The following is a 20,020-nucleotide window of genomic DNA, read 5'->3' as shown; positions in this document are numbered from 1 at the left end:
ATATATCCTCGAATGGGATTTTGTCGACTGGTTGTGTATCTGATTGAATACCCTGTTCTGTTTGAGAAGTATTGCCTAGTACGCAGTTTGACTGCACTGACTTTATTCGTTCAACTACCATGAATGTATTTCTGTGTTTTCTCACTTTATGCTTTTCGTGCTACTCATCCTTTAATACACCTTGCTGCTCTAGCATACCGGGGACAGGGGCTTTCCAATATACTGAAGAAGGTGTCTGACGAACAGGCAGCGATACTGGGCAAAGATGAATACATCGTATGCTCGGTTGTTAACACAACTAAAATTCCTTTCAAGGCTGAGAATATGATGAATAGAGATCGTGCGTATGTCACGGCTAGGCAGCAAACTGTAAGTTTGTACAAATCGGAACCTCAGAGTTTCTTCACGGCACTTGAGCGGGCTACAGCTGACCGGTACGATTGTGGGATGGTTTCTGTGTGCTCATATGTGCCACAAATCGTTTATACCAAGAGTAGTGCGTGCGTTCGGTATTCTATGGTACGTTTTGCATAGCATTCGACGCATCTTCGCTTGTTCGTGTGTGTTTTTGACAGAATTGCTATCATCGATAGTACACTACATGCTTCGAATTTAAAAGTACATCCATCTCTCGAACCTTTTGCAGACCTATGGACCGGTACCGACATGTGGATGCACATGCATTACATGCTCTGCTCACCAATACGCCTGACGATGTCCCAGCATCACAAGTAACGGGGAGGCATCTGCTTATGCTCGATTGGATCCCGTACCAAATGTGCCTCGAGTCATTGCTGTACCTCGAAAATTTAGGAGAAAACGTCAAGTTTATAGCGGAAATCCGGCCGGGTATGTATAACCCCTGTGTACCGATTGGTGCGCTGTTCCTCTTCGGGTGTATATGTACAATTTTAGGTAGATTTTTTTGGGTAGATATATGTATAAGAGTGTCTCTGGGCATGAATTTTTATACAGGTGTTCATAGTCGCGACTATTGAAGTACAGGTGTGGTAATAGTGTGCTTTGCTGATTGGTATGGTGGTAGTCTAGAAGTGACGAACAAATGATCCGTTGGTACACGGCTGAAGTCGAACACAGTTTCACTACAGGACGCTAACAGTCCACCTAGCCATTCCGAAGGGTTTTCAAAGTCCTCTTCAGGTCCTGCAATGCAACCTGAGGCGGCTACTGTAACAACCCAACCAGCCTATCGGTCTATCCTGAGTGGAAACAATGGTGATCTAATGCTTTCTGCTATATGATTTCTCACTAAGGCATTGTGCCCTATTCAGCCTTCCGTTTCTGCGGCTCGCTCGTGCGAACATATCGAACCTGATACAACGTACCGTGCAGTGGAATCATATGTAAGCAGTTGCTGACGCGCATGCCTGCTGGCACACTTGTAGTACAATTGCCACATTCATATACATGCATACGCATTTCTAGGCCAATATGTAATCGTAGTCATATGATTATATACATGGAAACATGAAACTTTACTACAGCATTTTGTTGTTTTCAGTACTGAAATGTCCTAACTCCCAGAGATTCATATCAATGCGCACACATCCAGAGTTTCATACCTACATGTACACATCCGTCCGTACAAGCAGACTTAAACACACACCTCTGCAAAAGTTATAAGACTGAAACAGAGAGTGGGCTGTTTAGATGACAATTATGAGTGCAATTGTCCAAGAGAACGCACATAGTGCAAGCGTGCATAAATACCCACGTGCACATATCCATACAAGCATATAAATGCAGCAATGTCGTTCAATATAACGAGTAGCATAATATGGGGCGGCGTCAACCGGATCCGCATTATCAGATATCGAGATAGCGCTCACATACAGAAACGTTGATGTACATCATGCTAACCTAGAAGCACGCCCAGTTCAATTCGCCAGTGACATAGCATGAAGTGTTTGTACAACCGACTATACGATATAACGTTCCTTAAAAAAAGAGGCCTTATTGAAGCTTTAAAACTTTAATTATTTAAAGAATTCACGGATTCTTACGGATCGATTTTTCTTTGCAGACGTTAGTACACACATCTCTGTACAATGTTTTACACATATACGTGTATATGCATACTTAACACGTTCCTACGCACTCTCACTCATATATATACATATATGTGTGTGTGTGTATGTATGTATGCATTATATATATATCTATATATACACTTGTACCTCTCCAGATGGTGGCGTGGATGGAGGGGAATACTTGGCATCCTACTCGGCGGCTATAACAAAACCCGTAGTTGGTACGCGATACGTCACTATGTCCACCGATTTCACACAATCAGGCCGTGCTCTGTCTAGCGAGCAATTCCTTGACCTATTCACATCATACGCGTTGATGCACAAGCCCAGTGCGCTCGCAGACAAACAGTGGGTCTACTGCTACGATTACCGGGGGGATAGTACACTACCGGTATGTAATATACTAACTACTGCATTGGCTCGTGTTTGGAGAGGTATTCGGTTGGGGGTTGGGGTGGTCGTTGCACATACTCTGTTGCGATTGTCAGAGTGATAACCCACAACCGGTATGTATTGTGCTAGCAAATACATTGATGTGTTTAGAATGAGAGGTTCAGTTGGGATTTGGGTGGGCTGTGTAGGTGTTCTGATTAAACGACCGGGGTACTCAGGCTCACATACGGTATGTACTGCACCGGCAATTGTATTGGTGTTTTTAGGAAAGGGATAAGGTTGGAATCAGAGTGCTCTGAATAAAATATAAAATAGCAAATAACCCCATCACCGGTATACATTGTATTCTAATATTTGAATTGGGGTGTCGTGGAGAATGGCTTTATATATATAAATATATATATATTGCACGCCTACTCAAATGGGGCGAAGTTTTGAACAACTGAGTATACGGGATGTCTCGTTTTGGCTTACTTACAGTGTTTACGATTCGAAGACCAACACCAGTAAAACTAAAGGATGTTCATGCTTAGATCATTTCTGATAAGAGACTGCTTCATTCAAATTCATATATACAGCACATGTCCGATACACCGAGTGCGCTGCTTTCTGTTTATTAGAATGATTATCTGTTTCAGTTATCGTTCCAGATTACATCTGTCATTCCCGTATCGCTGAGCCTTAGATCGACAGCAAAATCTCATGACACTCACTGAAGTATGAAGTGAGAAAGAATACCACACCAATTTCGATTTCCATTTTTGGTTCAGGATGCTGAGAAGAATGGAAGCGCACTACAACAGTGGCTGGCGGCTAATGTGGAAGACGAATCCGTGCCATGTTTCTTACGAAGAATTACGATGACAAGTTTAGAGCGGCCGTGTACTATTATGACTTAGTAGAAGCAATTACATCCGAAGTTTTCTGCTGTTCGGAAGCTCTAGTGCGGACGCGACGTCGATGGTAATTGTTGAATACACACAAAGTTTAACACATAGATTGGTCCTTTAAAGACGTTCGATGTATCGCATTCGGATGCTCTAATAGGAACACAAAGTCGTGAGGATAGCTTGTTGAATTAAAACGAAGCTATATCGCACAGATTGGTCCTTTAAACGTATTTGATATAGACAACTCCGCTTTTTAAAAGAGACAAAAATCGAGTGTTAGATGTGACTTTGTTTTGCTCCAGTTGGTGTATACGTATGAACAATAGTTCGGCGGTCACAGGTGTTTCAGATGTGGAAGTGGCAGAAATGGCTGCTGTCTTCGAAATAGTGTTGTCATGAAACGGAGTTACTGTTATGTATTCTTCGAGTCGACCGCACAAGTCGAGTGGTGTAGGTTTATCTTTGTCTCGGTTGTTGACAAGGTAATGGCGTATTATGTCTTTGTCGGGGTCCCCGAGTCCAGAGATGAACATACCCTGCATAAAGGCGGCTGAAAAACGTGTGCCTTGTGCTTTAGCATCTGTGCAGATGCGGGCGCAACGTCGAGACCAGGTGTGTATAATTTTTCTTCAGCGCGGCGAAGTTCTTGGATAAATTTAAGTGTGACTGTATTTGATACTATTGTGGACATGTGAGAATAAGATTTCTTGAGGCAGAAGAGTGTGCCCAGGGATCGTCCATAAGCTGCTCTCGAGTGGGGCAATCCATTCCCTCCTCGCTGAGTGATCGAAGCAGGCATCGTTGTGCTTTCTGGTGGCGCCCATCGCCATTGGTGTTTTGATGAAGGTCTCACGAGATTCGAGTCGTCCTCGGCCGGTGGCTGGTTTCCTTTGAGATACTGGTGTGGCTGCAGTCCGGGCCAAAAGTTCCTGGTTGACATATTTGTAGTGTAGAACGGACTCTATGTCATCTACGTAGTGAGTGTGGGCTGCAAGTATGAGATGCTGAAGCCATTTGTCATAGTTGTCGCCCGTGATGTTGAGGCATGTTCACTTCAATTTGAAAGTTTTTTCAGAGTCATGCATGATGTTGAAGACTTTAATTGGTACAATCGAAACTTGTAGAAAATCTGTAAACGCCAAATAAAGTGATGATCTGAATATCAGTATCTAGAGTTTTATTTGGTTGATGTATTATTTTAAAGTCACTAGCAAGTGTTGACATCTGTTTATACGATGTGTTCCTGACTACAGGCTATTAATCATATGTTAGAGTATGGTTTCTTAGAGAAAGTAATTCTTACTCTACACCAATTGCCATCTCATTAACTACCAACTGCCCAGAGGCCAGAGCAGAGTGCGGTACTTGTCCTCATGGCGTTAAACGCTTAACGTTTAAGGTATTTTATTTGCGTTGTAACGTATATATGTATGTATATTGTCCTGAATGTATAGTAATTACTGTATCACCCCAAAAATACTGAAGTATATTTTGGTGTGCAAATAAGTCTCATGTTTAGGACAATCACAGAGAACCCGAGGAGGTCCTTGTAATAAGGAGGACAACTAACAAGGGTCGGGAATGCCATTTTTTTAAAAGCGGTGTCACCGTGAAACCCCCGTCAGAAAAGTTGGACCGAAGACATCAATTTGTCTATAAGTTTAGTATGTTTGGGGCGATGCAAACTCTTCGTCAGCAAGTCGGCAGAACTGACATCAGCACGGATGTAATTAAAGGTGTGAACCCTATTTTTAACACACTCCCGAATGTAATGAGTCCGTATCTGTATGTGCTTGAGGCCCTTTGGCGTACCAGTGCCAAGGGTCACCAGGGGCAGGCACGACAGAAGATGGGCTATGAGGTAACGATCAATTAGGAGAAGTATAAGGGATGGAGATTGGCGAACTAGTGCGGGAAACCAGAACATCAGCAGCGATAAAGGGGATTATGGCAGTAGTGGTAGACGGATGTATATTGTGCCACAACACGGGGATCTTGTGGGTGCAAGAAGTTGCAGACGTGTGCACACAATCTTCCATCAGAGGTCTTTTGAAGGCGCTCAACAGAGAAAAACTAAATATTGCGGGTGTTGACAACTTGCTGTGTGTGAAAAAAAACTGCACGATGTATGTATCGCGAGTACTGTTGGCAGCGCGGCCGAGAATGACGCCATTGTGACCGTGCGCAGCATATACGTGCATGGATTTATGAGCAGGGCTTTCAAACAGATAGGCCACAACCCAGCCATAACGAGCCCGAGAGACGCGAGGCACCGGAGTACTGTGCTATTTGTCCGTGGAGGTGTAAATGGGATCCTGTGTCGTGAGGCCCTCACTTCTAATAGGCCAGGATAAGGGACCAGAGATGCAATAGTTGGCCGGAATCAAGAAAGAACGTGCGGGCAAGGGTATTAAGCGTGCCAGGTGCAAGTTCTATAAAGAATTATCTTATTGATAGTTATCTGCCGTGAAAGCAGCATGGCTTTGGTGGCGGGACTGGCGTCGCCATCGGCGACTAGAGTATGAGGATTGTATAACGACGGAACGCGCACCAACATGCTGAGGGTGTGATCAGACGTGTTCTGCTTTGATGTTTGGGCATAGGCCCTCGAAGGTCAACGTGAAGTTGCTTTAGATGCGGCACAGGCTTACGACGCATCGTGCCGGATAAAGAAATTTTACAATGTTTTGGGAACTCCGAGTGAGAAGTGGCGAATTTAATCGTAACTTTCAATTCGGTATCAAGGAGAACAGCAATACGAAGGGTACTGATGAGCGCGACAATTGAATAGACCCAGGAGAGGCGACTTCGAGTGCAAAGTCCATGTTGGAGTAATGTGAGAGATATGTTGCGGATAATGAATGGCTAACACTGTAAACGGGAGAGGATGAGAGACCACCAGCGGCTGCACGGTTGAAGGGGAACGGGGTAGCCAAGATCAGCGCTGTATGTTTTGACGGGCAATGGTCGCGATGTTTGACCATTTGAGGTTTGCATGTAAAAAAGTTGACTTTACACTTTACGAAAGTTATCTAAAACTCCACTGGTCAGAGCCAAGAAAGCAAGCAAGCTGTACATTGTTTTTATAAGCATAAAAATCAATGGTAGGCGTGTGGTCTATTATGTCATGGCCCCCATCCAGAGTGTAGGATGGAGTTGATAGTATATCTCAGTAGCAACGCCAAGGCGCGGTGGGCGAGCGTGACATTTTTCTTTCGAGCTTGTTTGAGGGTAGTAGCTCGGATTCCATGTGCGTTATTGCGATGGTATTCGTATTATTGGTAGAAGCAGTGACGGGGTGATGAGTAGGAGGTGGAGTAGTGGAAAGCGTAGTGGCACACTAGACCGTAGTAGGTGTAGCGCAAAGGTACGTGAGGTCATGCAAAGTAGTTTAATAATTATTTCTGTCACGGGTGATAGTGCGGCGTGTGCCTGTATGCAAAAAGTGAAGTGTACGGGTCCACGCTGGGTCACATAGAGTACAGCCATTGTCCTGCAAGCTGTTCTGGGCAATAATCGATTCGAAGAGACCGGTACAAACATAGCTGAGGCCGAGATTAGGGAGCAGTCCACGTCGTCTAGAAATATTCTTTGTATTATCCGCGGGAGAAGTAAAAATTTGCCATGTTCGATTTTAGTGAGTAAAGAAGTAAACCGAGACTGGCGGAGGCACCAGTACCAATAATAAGTGAAGTCTGTTCGGACTTATTAAAGAAAAGAAAAACAGTTACACGAGCAACGAACTCTGAACATGCGAAACTCTGTTTATTAGACCACTGGAAGCATACAGTAGCAACGTATTACATTCCATACAGGAACCAGAACCTGCGTCGCAGTCGGCGCTGATGTGTCTTTTGCTGTCATATCGGCCGCATGCCGTGGGGCATGAAGGGGCCTTGTGAGTCGTGGTCTCGGCAAATGAAAAAAGCATGTTTACGCACTGCTCTTGGGGCAAACCTGTTGAGTGAGAGCAGTAGGGTAATATTTGCCGGACATGCAAATATGCGGCTCCTCTATATACTCTTCCGTTGTGAGTCGAGGACGAGTAGAACAAGTTCAGATTGAAATTGTTCCAGGAGAGTAGCAGATGACGCCGAATAGCAGGAGTCGTGGGGGTTTTAGGAGTGCTTCATTCGAGATTCGATTGATGCAAGAGAATGATACTGACCCGATCCAGAGTATATCGTTGTCCAAAAGACAAGAAGGCGACGGGCTTCATCGTGATTAGATCGATCAAAACTGGAGATGAAGGCGTCTTGAATAAACATCATAACAAGGGCAAAACATTCTCATAGGTGACATACATCGCAAAGTTGCCAATGTTTTTAGGACCAAGCATCCCTGACTTCGTCGTCACTCCGTATATGTAATAAGCCGGGCCTCCACATTAGACTCTATGTTATAAACATACTCTTATGCAGTACGTAAATTATAAACGTACTCTTAATAGTACGAGGAACTCAAGTTTCCTAAATGTACTCTTAATAGCACGAGGAACTTAAGTTTCCTAAAATGGGTTTAATGGTTTTATTAATTAATACCTTTTCCATTTTACATATCAGATATTTGGGCGAGACCATTAAAAGACCTCAGTAAAATACCAAACATAAGAGTTGGTCTAGTTCTATTAATAGAACTATATTTACTTTCCAACTTTATCTACATCTGAATACTTCGGTAGCGAGATGGCTCAACCGAATATAGGTTTCTAGGAACTATTAACGTTACCTAGTTGATCCTCCGATCAGCCAACCAGATGTGCCAGTCTGATGAAGGCTAAGTCGGTAATTCTTGATAGTGGCAAGTTATTGGTTAAGACAATAACTAAGCACATCAAGAGTATTTTTATTATGTTATTTATTTTTTCTAAAGATAGGATTTTATGAGTCTCTCGGATTCGCCCCAGTGAAACATGCCATAGTTTTTAATAAAGCGACAACGAAACACTAAATAAAATCCCTTCGGCGGAAACAGTACTGAGAGGATTATATATAGGCAATGTATCAGCCTCACAATCCCTCAGAGTATTGCTGTTTTCACGAGGCATACCTAACTTTCCTAAATGTCTTAACGATACTTAGAAATTACCTACGCGTTTATTTATACTACGGCGTTAATATCGCCTTGAGAGACCGAATTTTACACATTTTAAAGTTATCAAAGGTATTAATTACTTAGACTACTTAAGCGTAAAGGTAGATTAACTACCACAAATGTTTTCTTGTCGCTAGTCCTTAAGAGACAAGCTAGGTCATAAGTTAAGATTATGACCAAGAAAGACAATACTCCTTCTAAGAAGCGTAAAGCTGAAAAGAAGAAGATGGAGAGAGAAACCGCTAACGCTGCCGCAGAAGCAACCGCTGCCGCTATATCAACCCGCAGAGGATTTTCACTCTGACGAGGTGACCGAACTTAATTAATCGGTCGACGATTATACCATTAAAATGAAAATCGCCCACGATGCGCATCATGCTGATGATGTAGCATACTTTGCGAATATGATTGCGATTAAGCAAAAGCGCATTGATCAGTTACTTCAGGCCCACCGTGGACAAGACCACAGGGACAACCAGCAATACAAGGGACAGATCAGGATGCCAACAGCAAGCAGATCGAGTTTATAAACAACCATGACCTCGACACGCTAACCCGTACGCTTAATGCGTTTACGATCATGCTGGAGACGAATGATATCGCTCCCCAGCAATGGATCTCTGCTTTAATGCAGATGTTTGACCCTACAGGTACAAGTTATTTGATCCTGCAGCGACACCAGCATGAGCTAGACACTTGTCGTGACTGGCCAGCTGTGTGTTGGTTGGTTACATCCTTGTTAAGCAAGGACATGCGTAGCCCTGGACTGAGTTCAATTTTAACTGAACCAGTTGAGAACACGCCCATTCAGAGTTATATTCTGAAGCTAGATGCTGACCTGAAACGTCCAGATATAACAAAGGACAAGGCACAGCGATGGTACGAGTTCCTGGTTATGCCCGTGTTCTGTAAGAACATAGGGAATAAAGACCGTGAGAGCCTGTACACCGAGTTGCGACGTAAACACGCGACTGAGGCTCGAGACAAGAGACATGAAACAAAGTTTCATCTATCCCGACTTACGTGGGAACAGTTTTATGATACTGTATCCACCCTTTTCCCCGCACTTCGAGTAACATCGAAGGGAAAAGCGGCTGTTAAGAAGCCGCGGGAACACACCGATCACGGGTACGTATCCAGGCAGACCTCAAACGAGAGACCCCAATATACACGTGCTCGCGACTCCACTCTATCCACGCGACCCAATAAACGGGCACGCGCAGGAGCGAAGGACATGGAACCTCCATCTACGGAGATTAAGAAATGTGCCGACGCACAGTGTGGGTATGACATGTACCAGTTAACCCCTAACGGTTATTGGAATGACCGGCATGCATCCACCTGTACACACTTTCTTATTAAGTGCGACAAGTGTGAGAAGACCAATGGCTATCAAACTAAGTCTTGTGACAAAAAGCCCAACATTATGTTGGAGTGAAGGTACTACCAGGTACAATCGTTACACAGACAATACAACGACCCTTTAAAGGAGCGTGTAATAATCCCTGTCTATTGCAATGGAAATAAAATCCTTGCGTTGATTGACCCTGATTCAGAAATATCATGTATATCCGATCGCTTTGCATTAATGAAAGATATCGAAAGGAGAACACAAACAACTCACCTCATGTCAGCTGATGATAAAACTGCTGTGTGTGATACCATCGCCACAGATGTTAAAATCTCCCTGGCCGATGATAGAAATATCACTACCCAAGCTGTGATAGCTAAGATGTCACAGAAGTACGCCATTATAGTCGGAATGAGCGATTTACTCACTCTAGGTATAACCGTAACGGGTCTACCAAATAACATAGATCCATTAAAGAATCAATCAGACGATAACTGTCTGAATCCATATAAACCCCCGTCAGACACAGTCAAGGCATTAATACCTGACTTTGCGAACAAAATCATGGATCTTATTCTAGTTAATAAGAAAATAAAGATCACAGATTGGGCAAAAGTCCGCGTTAACGACGGATATGTCAGCCTTGACTTAACCAAGGTAGACTTTACACAGTTAAAGTGTCCCTCAAGGAACTATGTATCCTGGAGACACGAGACTGTGGTAAAAGAACGAGTTGAGAAATGGCTAGCAGATGGAGTGATAGAAATTAACTATCAGCAGACGCCAGTTAACTTGGCGCTGCTAGCCGTAGACCAACATAACTCTGACGAATCGTTTAAGAAAGTCAGAGTATGTTTAGATATGAGTCCAATAAATGAATTATTGCCGACTCATAGCTTTCACTTACCTCGTATTAACGAGCTACTGCGAAGGATGGAAGATGCTACAGTATTTACAACTATAGACCTTACACAAGGATACCATCAAATGCAGGTATATGAACCACACCGTAAAAACTTTAACTTTACGTAGAAAGGTAAACAATACCGGTTCAGAGGTGCACCTTTCGGGTTACACTCTTTACCAGCATTCTTCCAACAAGTAATGGAGGAAATGTTTGCAGACATACCTAACGTGCAAGTCTATATAGATGACATAGTTATCTTTTCTAAGACTAAGGGCGAACATGCCGCATTAGTCAGGCGAGTCCTTTAGAGACTCAGCGAACAAAACTTCAAGATTAACGAAAAGAAATGTCACTTTGCCATGAGCGAAATACAGCTCTTAGGCTAACGTATATCTGGGGAAGGTATTAAAATCGACCCCGGTAATGTGGAACACCTGTTAGATTGGCGAACACCCACTACAGGAAGAGATGTGAACAGCATGTGTGGGTTTGTAAACTTCTTTTCATATGGAGTACCACACTTGGCTGATTACTTTAAACCTTTTGGGCACTTAAGATGTCATAAAGGCAAACTAGGAGACTTGTGGACTAAAGAGTGTGATAAAGTATTTAAAGCGCTCAAGCACGCAGTCCAACAAGCCCCTGTTGTACAAGGACCAGTCGATGGCGTGCCGTTTGAAATAGCAACGGACGCCTCCGACTTAACCCTTGGAGGAGTATTATATCAGGTTTTAAATAACAAACCGAGATATATACAATTCTTTAGTCGAGCAATGGATGTTTTACAGCTGAATTATCCAACTGTTAAACAAGAGCTATTAGCCATAGTGGCAGCTTTAACACACTTCCGAGATTACTTATACGGAACAGCATTTACGCTGATGTGTGATCAGAAATATCTTCAATATATGAAAGAGATGAAACCCGACTCACAATTACTGAGTCGCTGGCATGATACAATATCAAAGTTTCATTTTGATATAAAACATCTGCCAGGAATACATAACCATTTACCGGATATGTTATCACGCTTTGTACCGGACTTTAATAAATCCGTACGTGAGTTACTAGCCACTGACTGGAAGTGTAATCCCAGGTGGTTTGAATTGGCTCAAAAGATATTCTGGCCACATACCATAGATATGTTTGCTGCACATCATAATGCACAACTATCGAATTACAGGACTTTAAATCATCCTTTACGAGACGCCTTTCAAATAGACCTCTCCAAACATAATGCGTGGGCTAATCCACCATGACAGTTAATTGCCCAGATATTAAATTATGTTCATATACATAAAGCTACCATCACGGTGTGTTGCCCATTACGGAGTAAAGATCCATGGCTCAATAAATTAATAAGCATGATACAATGCGAGCCAATATATTTAGATTAGGAAGTAGATACTTTCCTATATCAGGGTACCCGAGAGTTCCAGAAGACGCCCTGGAGACATACTATAATATGTCGTATAGGTCCCATTGGAACAACCAAATGGACCCCTTCTGAGATCTTCCTTAACAAGGTCAAAGAATCAGAGATTCCACTCTCTACCCAATTGAACGTTAAGCAGTTCAAAGGCAACACAGCATTTAAAGTCTGTACACAAGAAATACAATCTACGAATGACACTGTTAAGAAGCGTCAGTCTCTAGCTAGGACTCTGTTTAATAACATAAAGTCCAAGCCCGAGGTCTTTCAACCCATATTTCTGAAGGGATTAATGAAAGACAATCCTGAAGCGTATACACATATAATGCGACTATTTAATATGTCAGGTGTATCTAACGCACATGAGCGCACTTCTGACACTCATGCGAAAGCAGGACAGGAGTCTGGAAACACTACAGACTTAGTGACCACGCAAGTGGATTCTCAACACCCTACCTTTATTCTGGAGGAGCAGAATGATGAAAACATTATTGCTTGGCTGACGCGAAACCATAAGCTGAAGCACCAGAACGTAGTAGACGCACTTAAAGATGCTAAGCGACATGGGATCGCGCACCCTAAGCTGGTAACTTTAGTTGACAGGGTATATCAGTCATGTACAGACTGTGATCTCAATCAGATCAAGCGCTATAGGTTCGCACCGCTTAAGAGTGTGACTGAAGATGTTCCATGGCGCAGGGTCATCATTGATCTGGTTGACCTACCCACGTCCGAGCACACAGGCGACCGTTACGTATGCCACTTCTTTGATGTGGTGTCACGGTTTAACTTGCTCTATCCATTAAAGGATAAAAATACGCAGACCGTGGCAGAATTATGTTGCCAAGTCTTTGCTGACCACGGGTGGCCGGGTATTATGTGCGCTGATAACGGTAGTGAGTTCTGCGATGACGTAATGGAATCGCTAGTACTCGTATCCAGCATATGCTAAAAGAGAGGTGTGCCATATAAGCCACAAACGCAAGGCGCGAATGAAACGCGCCATAGAAGACTTAGGTTCTTCTTGCGTACGTGTTGATGCAGATTATTGGCCGTACCACCTTAAGTGGGTACAAACACAGATGAACGAGTATGTTGATCCGGTTACAGGAACTACACCCGCTCACTATTTTCGTGGCAGATATAGTGAGTTACAAAGCCCCTTTAACAAGGACGAACCGGATCACCATGATTTACCTGCTTAGAGAAGGTACAACGTATTTATAACGTTGTATATTCTTGCTTGCGAGAAATACGCAATATAGCCTTATTAAAAAGGCAAAAGCGTTGGAACACTACCAAGAAGATAGCAGAGTATCAGGTTGGTGACAGAGTTAACATCCGTCAACGTAATTCCGATGCTACTGTATTAACATCTAAATGGATATGTCCATATATAGTCTCTGTAGCAGAAACTAAAAGTAGAACGTACGACGTAAATAACCCCGATGGTTCTAGTGCGCTTAATATAGGCACAAGTCGTATTCCGACTACAGCGATTGTCCTCGCAAGAAGACATGATTCTAATGCCCCTCTTGATCGTTCTGAATATAAAGACATTATATGGAGAACGGATAAGGGAGGCTATACATACTATCGTACACGCTTTATAGACGGTATAATAGCTGAGTTGATTTCAGATGCTTTCGATAATCAAGACTATTTAAAAGCCTTTAATCGAAAATGGCGTAAACGCCTGCATAAGTCACAAGCTGAAAAAGATAGCATGTTTCCATCGTCTGAAGGAACGTAAGTTAAAACTTATCCGTCTACAGCATTTATCCCGAGCTTTAATGCTCATCCTTCATATGTGCTTAAGACACTGAAGCGTAAGAAACGTTCAGTCGACCACCACGGACCTACTGGACCTAAGCCCAAAACTCACAGGGTAACCGAGAACACTTAATTTCGCCGCCTGAGAAACATTAACTATATGTTATGCTACTTAATGTTTCGACCCGTTTTTCCTTTCTCGCTTTTTGACCCATAATCAACTTGAGTGAGCAACTTGCTTCTCATGGGTTTCAAAGCTGGGTGGGGGCTGTGTAATAAGCCGGGCTTCCGCATTAGACTCTATGTTATAAACGTACTCTTAAGCGGTACGTAAATTATAAACGGACTCTTAATAGTTCGAGGAACTTAAGTTTCCTAAATGTACTCTTAATAGTACGAGGAACTCAAGTTTCCTAAATGTACTCTTAATAGCACGAGGAACTTAAGTTTCCTAAAATGGGTTTAATGGTTTTATTAATTAATACCTTTTCCATTTTACATATCAGATATTTGGGCGAGACCATTAAAAGACCTCAGTAAAATACCAAACATAAGAGTTGGTCTAGTTCTATTAATAGAACTATATTTACTTTCCAACTTTATCTACATCTGAATACTTCGGTAGCGAGATGGCTCAACCGAATATAGGTTTCTAGGAACTATTAACGTTACCTAGTTGATCCTCCGATCAGCCAACCAGATGTGCCAGTCTGATGAAGGCTAAGTCGGTAATTCTTGATAGTGGCAAGTTATTGGTTAAGACAATAACTAAGCACATCAAGAGTATTTTTATTATGTTATTTATTTTTTCTAAAGATAGGATTTTATGAGTCTCTCGGATTCGCCCCAGTGAAACATGCCATAGTTTTTAATAGAGCGACAACGAAACACTAAATAAAATCCCTTCGGCGGAAACAGTACTGAGAGGATTATATATAGGCCATGTATCAGCCTCACAATCCCTCAGAGTATTGCTGTTTTCACGAGGCATACCTAACTTTCCTAAATGTCTTATTTCGTTTATTTACTTGGATATTTTCACGATACTTAGAAATTACCTACGCGTTTATTTATACTACGGCGTTAATATCGCCTTGAGAGACCGAATCTTACATCTAAATGCATGAAAGTGTGCAAGATTGACAGGAGAAAATATTTTTGTATACTTGTAGCAATATTGAGTGTCCAGTTGACATAGGAATGTGTCCAGGGGTCCCGAAGGAGAGCCTTTGATTTTATTGAAAGTCCATTCAAGTAAATGAGAAGTATAGAGTATCGCCCGAGGAAGAATGTACGATTTAATGTTCTTGATGCGAATAATATATTGATTCATTTTTATTTCTGTGTATTCACACAACTAAATGTGTGGGATCAGATGTTTCCAGGGGTTCAGCCGCGAGATTGGGAATGACCACGAGGGGTCTCAAAGTCAGTATCAAGGGTACCATCAGGAACCTTGAAGTGGAGGACTTGATTTAAGTAGTATTTATTAAAGGAAGTTGCAGCGGCCATGTACAGATTATCACGCCAGTCGTCGTATTTGTCACCAACGAATGAAAGTTCTTCCCAGAGTTTGCGATTCTGGTAAGATGGGGGACCATGGTTACTTTCGAATAAAATAAACTACAGCTTTACAGCCCATAACCTAATGAAGTCCATTATTCGTTGGACGTGGAAGAACTATTTTTTATTGTATATTTGTCGTAAATATACCAAAAAAAATTAGTGTATATTGGTGTAATTATAAGTCTCATATGTAGGACAACTATAGAGAACCCTGGTGGTTCCTATATTTTAAGGACAACTAACAAGGGCCGGGAATGACCTTTTTTTATACAGAGCGGTGTAACCGCGACAACATTGCACCTTTATTTTTCTAAATATATGCTTTCTGGGCACGGAAGCGTAACTCTCTAAAAATTGAGCAACGTGAAACGCGGTACAAGTGATATAACTAATTGAACCCTAAACCCAAAAGCCATTAACCAACCGAGAGTGATAGTGCCGAAATGTCAGGGCGAAATCAAACTTCATGCTTGACTTGGGATTTCAAATTCGACACCACTCAAAACTTACAGGTAACGTATATTGAACTGATCATTGTTTACGTTGCAATGTAAAAACGTTATGAGGGTCACAGTGGTACAGTGCCAGACTGCCAGTGGCATAGTGTCAGACTGCCAGTGGCAGTGCCTGAGTGTCAAAAACTAAGCTCATCATCAACTCAGTTTACTAGAAACCTAAACCGGGGGATTTTCCACCTAGTTACATATTGTTTTGTCATCTACATAGTCCTTAAATACTGAACATGAGCAAAACTAGACATACACACAAGATATTTTTCTCATTCTTTTTGTATAAATATATATTATATTATATTAGATCCGATAAGGAATAATAGACTTTATTAGGTTATGGGCTTATTTTTCTAGTCCAAATTCATTTCTTCGACCATGCGCACCTCTACTGATTAAATTTCTTCGACCGCTTTCTTTGACCATGCTCAGCTCTACAGACCGACCGCAGGCTTCACACGCATCAAATAGGCACGCCTCACCCTCTCTGGCGAGAACTACGATCGCTGGGATACTGATCTGTATCTCGCCGCTCTAGGTGATTATGAATGGCATCTCAACCCCATCTTAAACTATTACGAACTTCTCAAACCGCTTCCTATTCCTGGTGCTAAACCAAAACGTATAAAAGGTTAGTTGTTCGGATTAAAGATTAATAGACTTTATAGGTTATGGGCTTGTTTTTCTAGTCTGAATTTATTTCTTCGACCATGTTCAGCTCTATAGACACAACCGCAGCCAGGTAGGGCTCGAGGAAGATTCCCGGGCTTGGGTTATTCGCTGCAAGAAGCTTTAATCAGATACGGAACTCCAAGGATTGCTTTTTACTGAAAACTTCATCAGCTAATGTTCCCTCACTGGCCTTTCTCAAGAAGACCAGGAGCAGGCACGGCAATATATGACGGATAAGGCCCTTCGCGCCACTCTCACGTCTATTGTGTTCTGTGACCTGATCGACAAATGGTACAACGCCGACTCGGAGTATCTTACGGCTGCCCAACGTGCATGTCGTGCTACTGCCGTTCGACTCGAAGTCGCCCGCCGCCCTGATCATTCTCAGACATGTTTTGTCTGCTGGAAGTACACCCACCACTCGTTCAAATGCTCCATTGGCTGTCGACACTGTGAAACGAAAGGCCACAAAAACGCCAATTGCACTGCCGGCTTCCTACAATGTGCAATATGTAGCAAAATGGGGTACAATAACATATGTTGTGGACGCCGCTTTATTAAAAACAGCATTCGTTATTCTTTGTCGCTCGTATTACTGTTGACCACACCAAGCACAGAACAAATGCCGCTATGCTTATTGATGTGTGTGTGGGTGGGGGGGGGGGGGGGGGGCGTGCTGTTTAAATTACTTTAACACCAGCGCACGCAATTTATTATTTTCGGTAGAAAAAGGCCATTTTACATTAATACTTGCTGATAACTCCGAGAAAGTCATCCCCGAACGTGGAATCTTTCCTGTTCTGAGGCTCACTTACCTTGATCCCTCTTTGAAACAACCACTTGTTTCTCAAAATAGGTTGCAGGATCATGGGATTTAGCATAGTTGCTTTTGAATGTGAGATTTCACACGGCGCTATATCACTTCATATCTCCTGAATCAACGGCTGCTATCACGTCTTTTACTCAACACTTCAACTATTTATGACACATCATCGTACCTCAATCTGGTCGTCTCAAAGACGCTAACCCTATTCTCCCCGCGAAGCTCCTGCTCCGACTCACAGCTCGTCATCCACCTCTCGTCCGGCACCATCTAATCTATTGTCCACTCCTGCCTTGCCTCCTACCGGCACGGCGCTAATTAATTCTACACCTACGTCACCTGCCGCTATTCTGTCATCCAGCACGGCCCTACTACCCTCTACGTCTCCCAGCGCAGATGTCACTAATCCTTACGATGAATATCGTCCTCGGCATGGCAGCCGAGGATAACATCACGTTAATGAATCCGCCTCCTCTAATGGTCACCACCGAGGCATGGATTCTAAATCGCATCGACTGGCGCAAAGCTGTGAATTTTCTCCAGTATTCTTCTACGATTGACGTTTGTGCTTCTACTTCGAACGCCCAACTCCTGCGTTTCGCTGGCCCGGAGAACGGCCTCATTAGCTGTTACACCAAAGTTGACCATCATCACGAACGGGTCTATGGCAACTCTCGATGGTCTTGATATACATGATCTCATCGAACTTAACATTCGCTTGGGCACTGTTATCGCCATCTGTGTTCCATTGCGCCTGTGTGCAGCCTGGCGGCTGCTTTTCGTTCACGTATTCAGCGTGAGGTTTACATCATACATAACACGGCGACTAGGTTTCGTTGGTACGGGCAAAACGTCCGTCGGCAAGTTAACATGGGTGTATACCCTTGTTGCTTTGCTACGACCCCTTCGCTTAGCTGTCGCCCCCAGTCTTAACCTCCTTACTGCCATTACCTACACACGTGCCCACCCAGAGTTCCCCCGTCTGTCAAGAGGGCAAACTGAGGAGAAAGCCAGTTAAGCACGCAATCCCGGACTCTGTCTACGGCCCTGGGGGACAATCTAATGATGATCTCCAGGGGCCGATGTCTAAAGACCCTTGCGGCAACCGCTGTGCTGCTCTTAACATGTTTTGTAATGGCCCCCGACAAAGCCGACATGACCAAGGCGCTCCTAGCTCTTCTGGTGCAGATTCCGGCCCACTACAAACCTCACACCGTTTTTGCAGACGGCGACATTGTTTTCCAAAGTCAAAAGACTCGCGATATCCCGTGGTATGTCTCTTCGCAAATCGCTCGCGCACACTCCACAACTCCATGATAAGGTGGAATGTCCACACCGCACCTTGAATGAACTCACCACTATTCTGCCCATTGACTCCCTCCGACCGGTTTCACTTTGAGCACATGCCAAGGCCCATGCCGATATGATTCGAAACGAGAACCTAGCAGCAAATGAACGACTACACTTACAGTCCGATAAGTGGCACGGTACAACTGCACCATAATTTTCTGAAGTATGATATGGGTGCGTGGTCATGTTCAAGCAGTCTGGTGTCAAAGCCAAAAGCGCCCACAAGTATGGCTCTCCATGGATCTGGTGTTTTTCTCGGTCGGGAGCCCAACTGCACACCCGACACGCAGAATATCAAAACTTTGCCACTCAACGGCAACCTGCTCTCGCAAAGTCAAATCTGTACCTGACGCAACTGCCGCAGTGGAATGTGACAGGTAAGCGATACACACATACCACTATACCATCTGGATATGGGTTTCCGACAAATTGGTATGAGTTGGACTCCCCACTCACCGCTGTTGTGCCACACGTCCCTCCTACGCCATCCACCGATGCTTCTACATCACCTCCCACAGACACATGCCACGAATCTTCGACTGCCGCTGTGCCTCTGTAAAACTCTCGCCCCTCCTTCTGTGCACTCTCATCCCGTTGCACCGACATACATCACACAGACACCATATCTCCCACCTCTTTCCCTGACTCCTCCATTACCTTTGGCTCTCCCAGCAATCGGCCCCACCCCTCCCGTTACTTCAGTAGAAGCTCCCATCCCCCCTACTTTTGATCCTTCCATAAGCAGTTTATTATTTAAGTACACTACTCCTAAGGGTTTCTTACCGATTTCCAGGGCTATCTGGATGATCGATGGCGCCAACGTCTGTTCAGCCCACGCTTGCTGAGCAGAGCCCGCCTCTACCATCTCCACACATCCCTGTGGATGCTATGTCAACTACGGCTTTCGATGGCTCTTATCACACGGACACAGACGACCCATTCGACTCTCCCCGCTCACCCCGATCCACTGGCTCACACTCGTCCGTCACAACCTTCGACGACGGCCTCAGCTTCCCTGTAGATCTCAGTAAGTATACTGCTCATTTCATTTTCCCTAACACCCCATTTCTCTCTGCTCGATCGGCCACCACTGGTGATCTCACTATCATTACACCCCTCGAATTGCTCGACCTTGCAAACTTCGATGGATATTATTCACTATGTTTCAAACTATGTTAACAAATGTAAGTCAGTTAACATTTACCAGTG

At 43.6% G+C, this 20,020-nt stretch overlaps 4 protein-coding genes across 4 annotated transcripts; 2 read left to right on the top strand and 2 right to left on the bottom strand.

Annotated features, from left to right (window-relative positions):
- Positions 1-123: 123 nt before the first annotated feature.
- On the top strand, positions 124-3,561 carry SARC_07459 (hypothetical protein; the record flags this gene model as incomplete). The annotated part of the gene is made up of 4 exons (XM_014298607.1): positions 124-434; positions 647-849; positions 2,207-2,442; positions 3,215-3,561. 4 exons carry the CDS (start codon positions 124-126, stop codon positions 3,341-3,343), a joined length of 879 nt encoding a protein of 292 aa, XP_014154082.1. The 3' UTR covers positions 3,344-3,561.
- Positions 3,562-16,656: 13,095 nt separating this feature from the next.
- On the bottom strand, positions 16,657-17,267 carry SARC_07458 (hypothetical protein). The gene has a single exon (XM_014298606.1). It carries the CDS (start codon positions 17,018-17,020, stop codon positions 16,763-16,765), a length of 258 nt encoding a protein of 85 aa, XP_014154081.1. The 5' UTR covers positions 17,021-17,267; the 3' UTR covers positions 16,657-16,762.
- A 1,104-nt stretch (positions 17,268-18,371) lies between these two features.
- Positions 18,372-19,417, bottom strand: SARC_07457 (hypothetical protein; the record flags this gene model as incomplete). Its single annotated transcript, XM_014298605.1, has 3 exons — positions 18,372-18,443; positions 18,931-18,969; positions 19,208-19,417. 3 exons carry the CDS (start codon positions 19,415-19,417, stop codon positions 18,372-18,374), a joined length of 321 nt encoding a protein of 106 aa, XP_014154080.1.
- Positions 19,418-19,663: 246 nt separating this feature from the next.
- Positions 19,664-20,020, top strand: SARC_07456 (hypothetical protein; the record flags this gene model as incomplete). Its single annotated transcript, XM_014298604.1, has 1 exon — positions 19,664-20,020. A coding segment is annotated over one exon (327 nt), but the record flags the coding sequence as incomplete, so codon positions are not given.

This window comes from Sphaeroforma arctica (genome assembly GCF_001186125.1).
Source record: "Sphaeroforma arctica JP610 unplaced genomic scaffold supercont1.592, whole genome shotgun sequence".
Classification (NCBI taxonomy): Eukaryota; class Ichthyosporea; order Ichthyophonida; genus Sphaeroforma; species Sphaeroforma arctica.
This window is presented reverse-complemented; position numbering and strand designations above follow the sequence as displayed.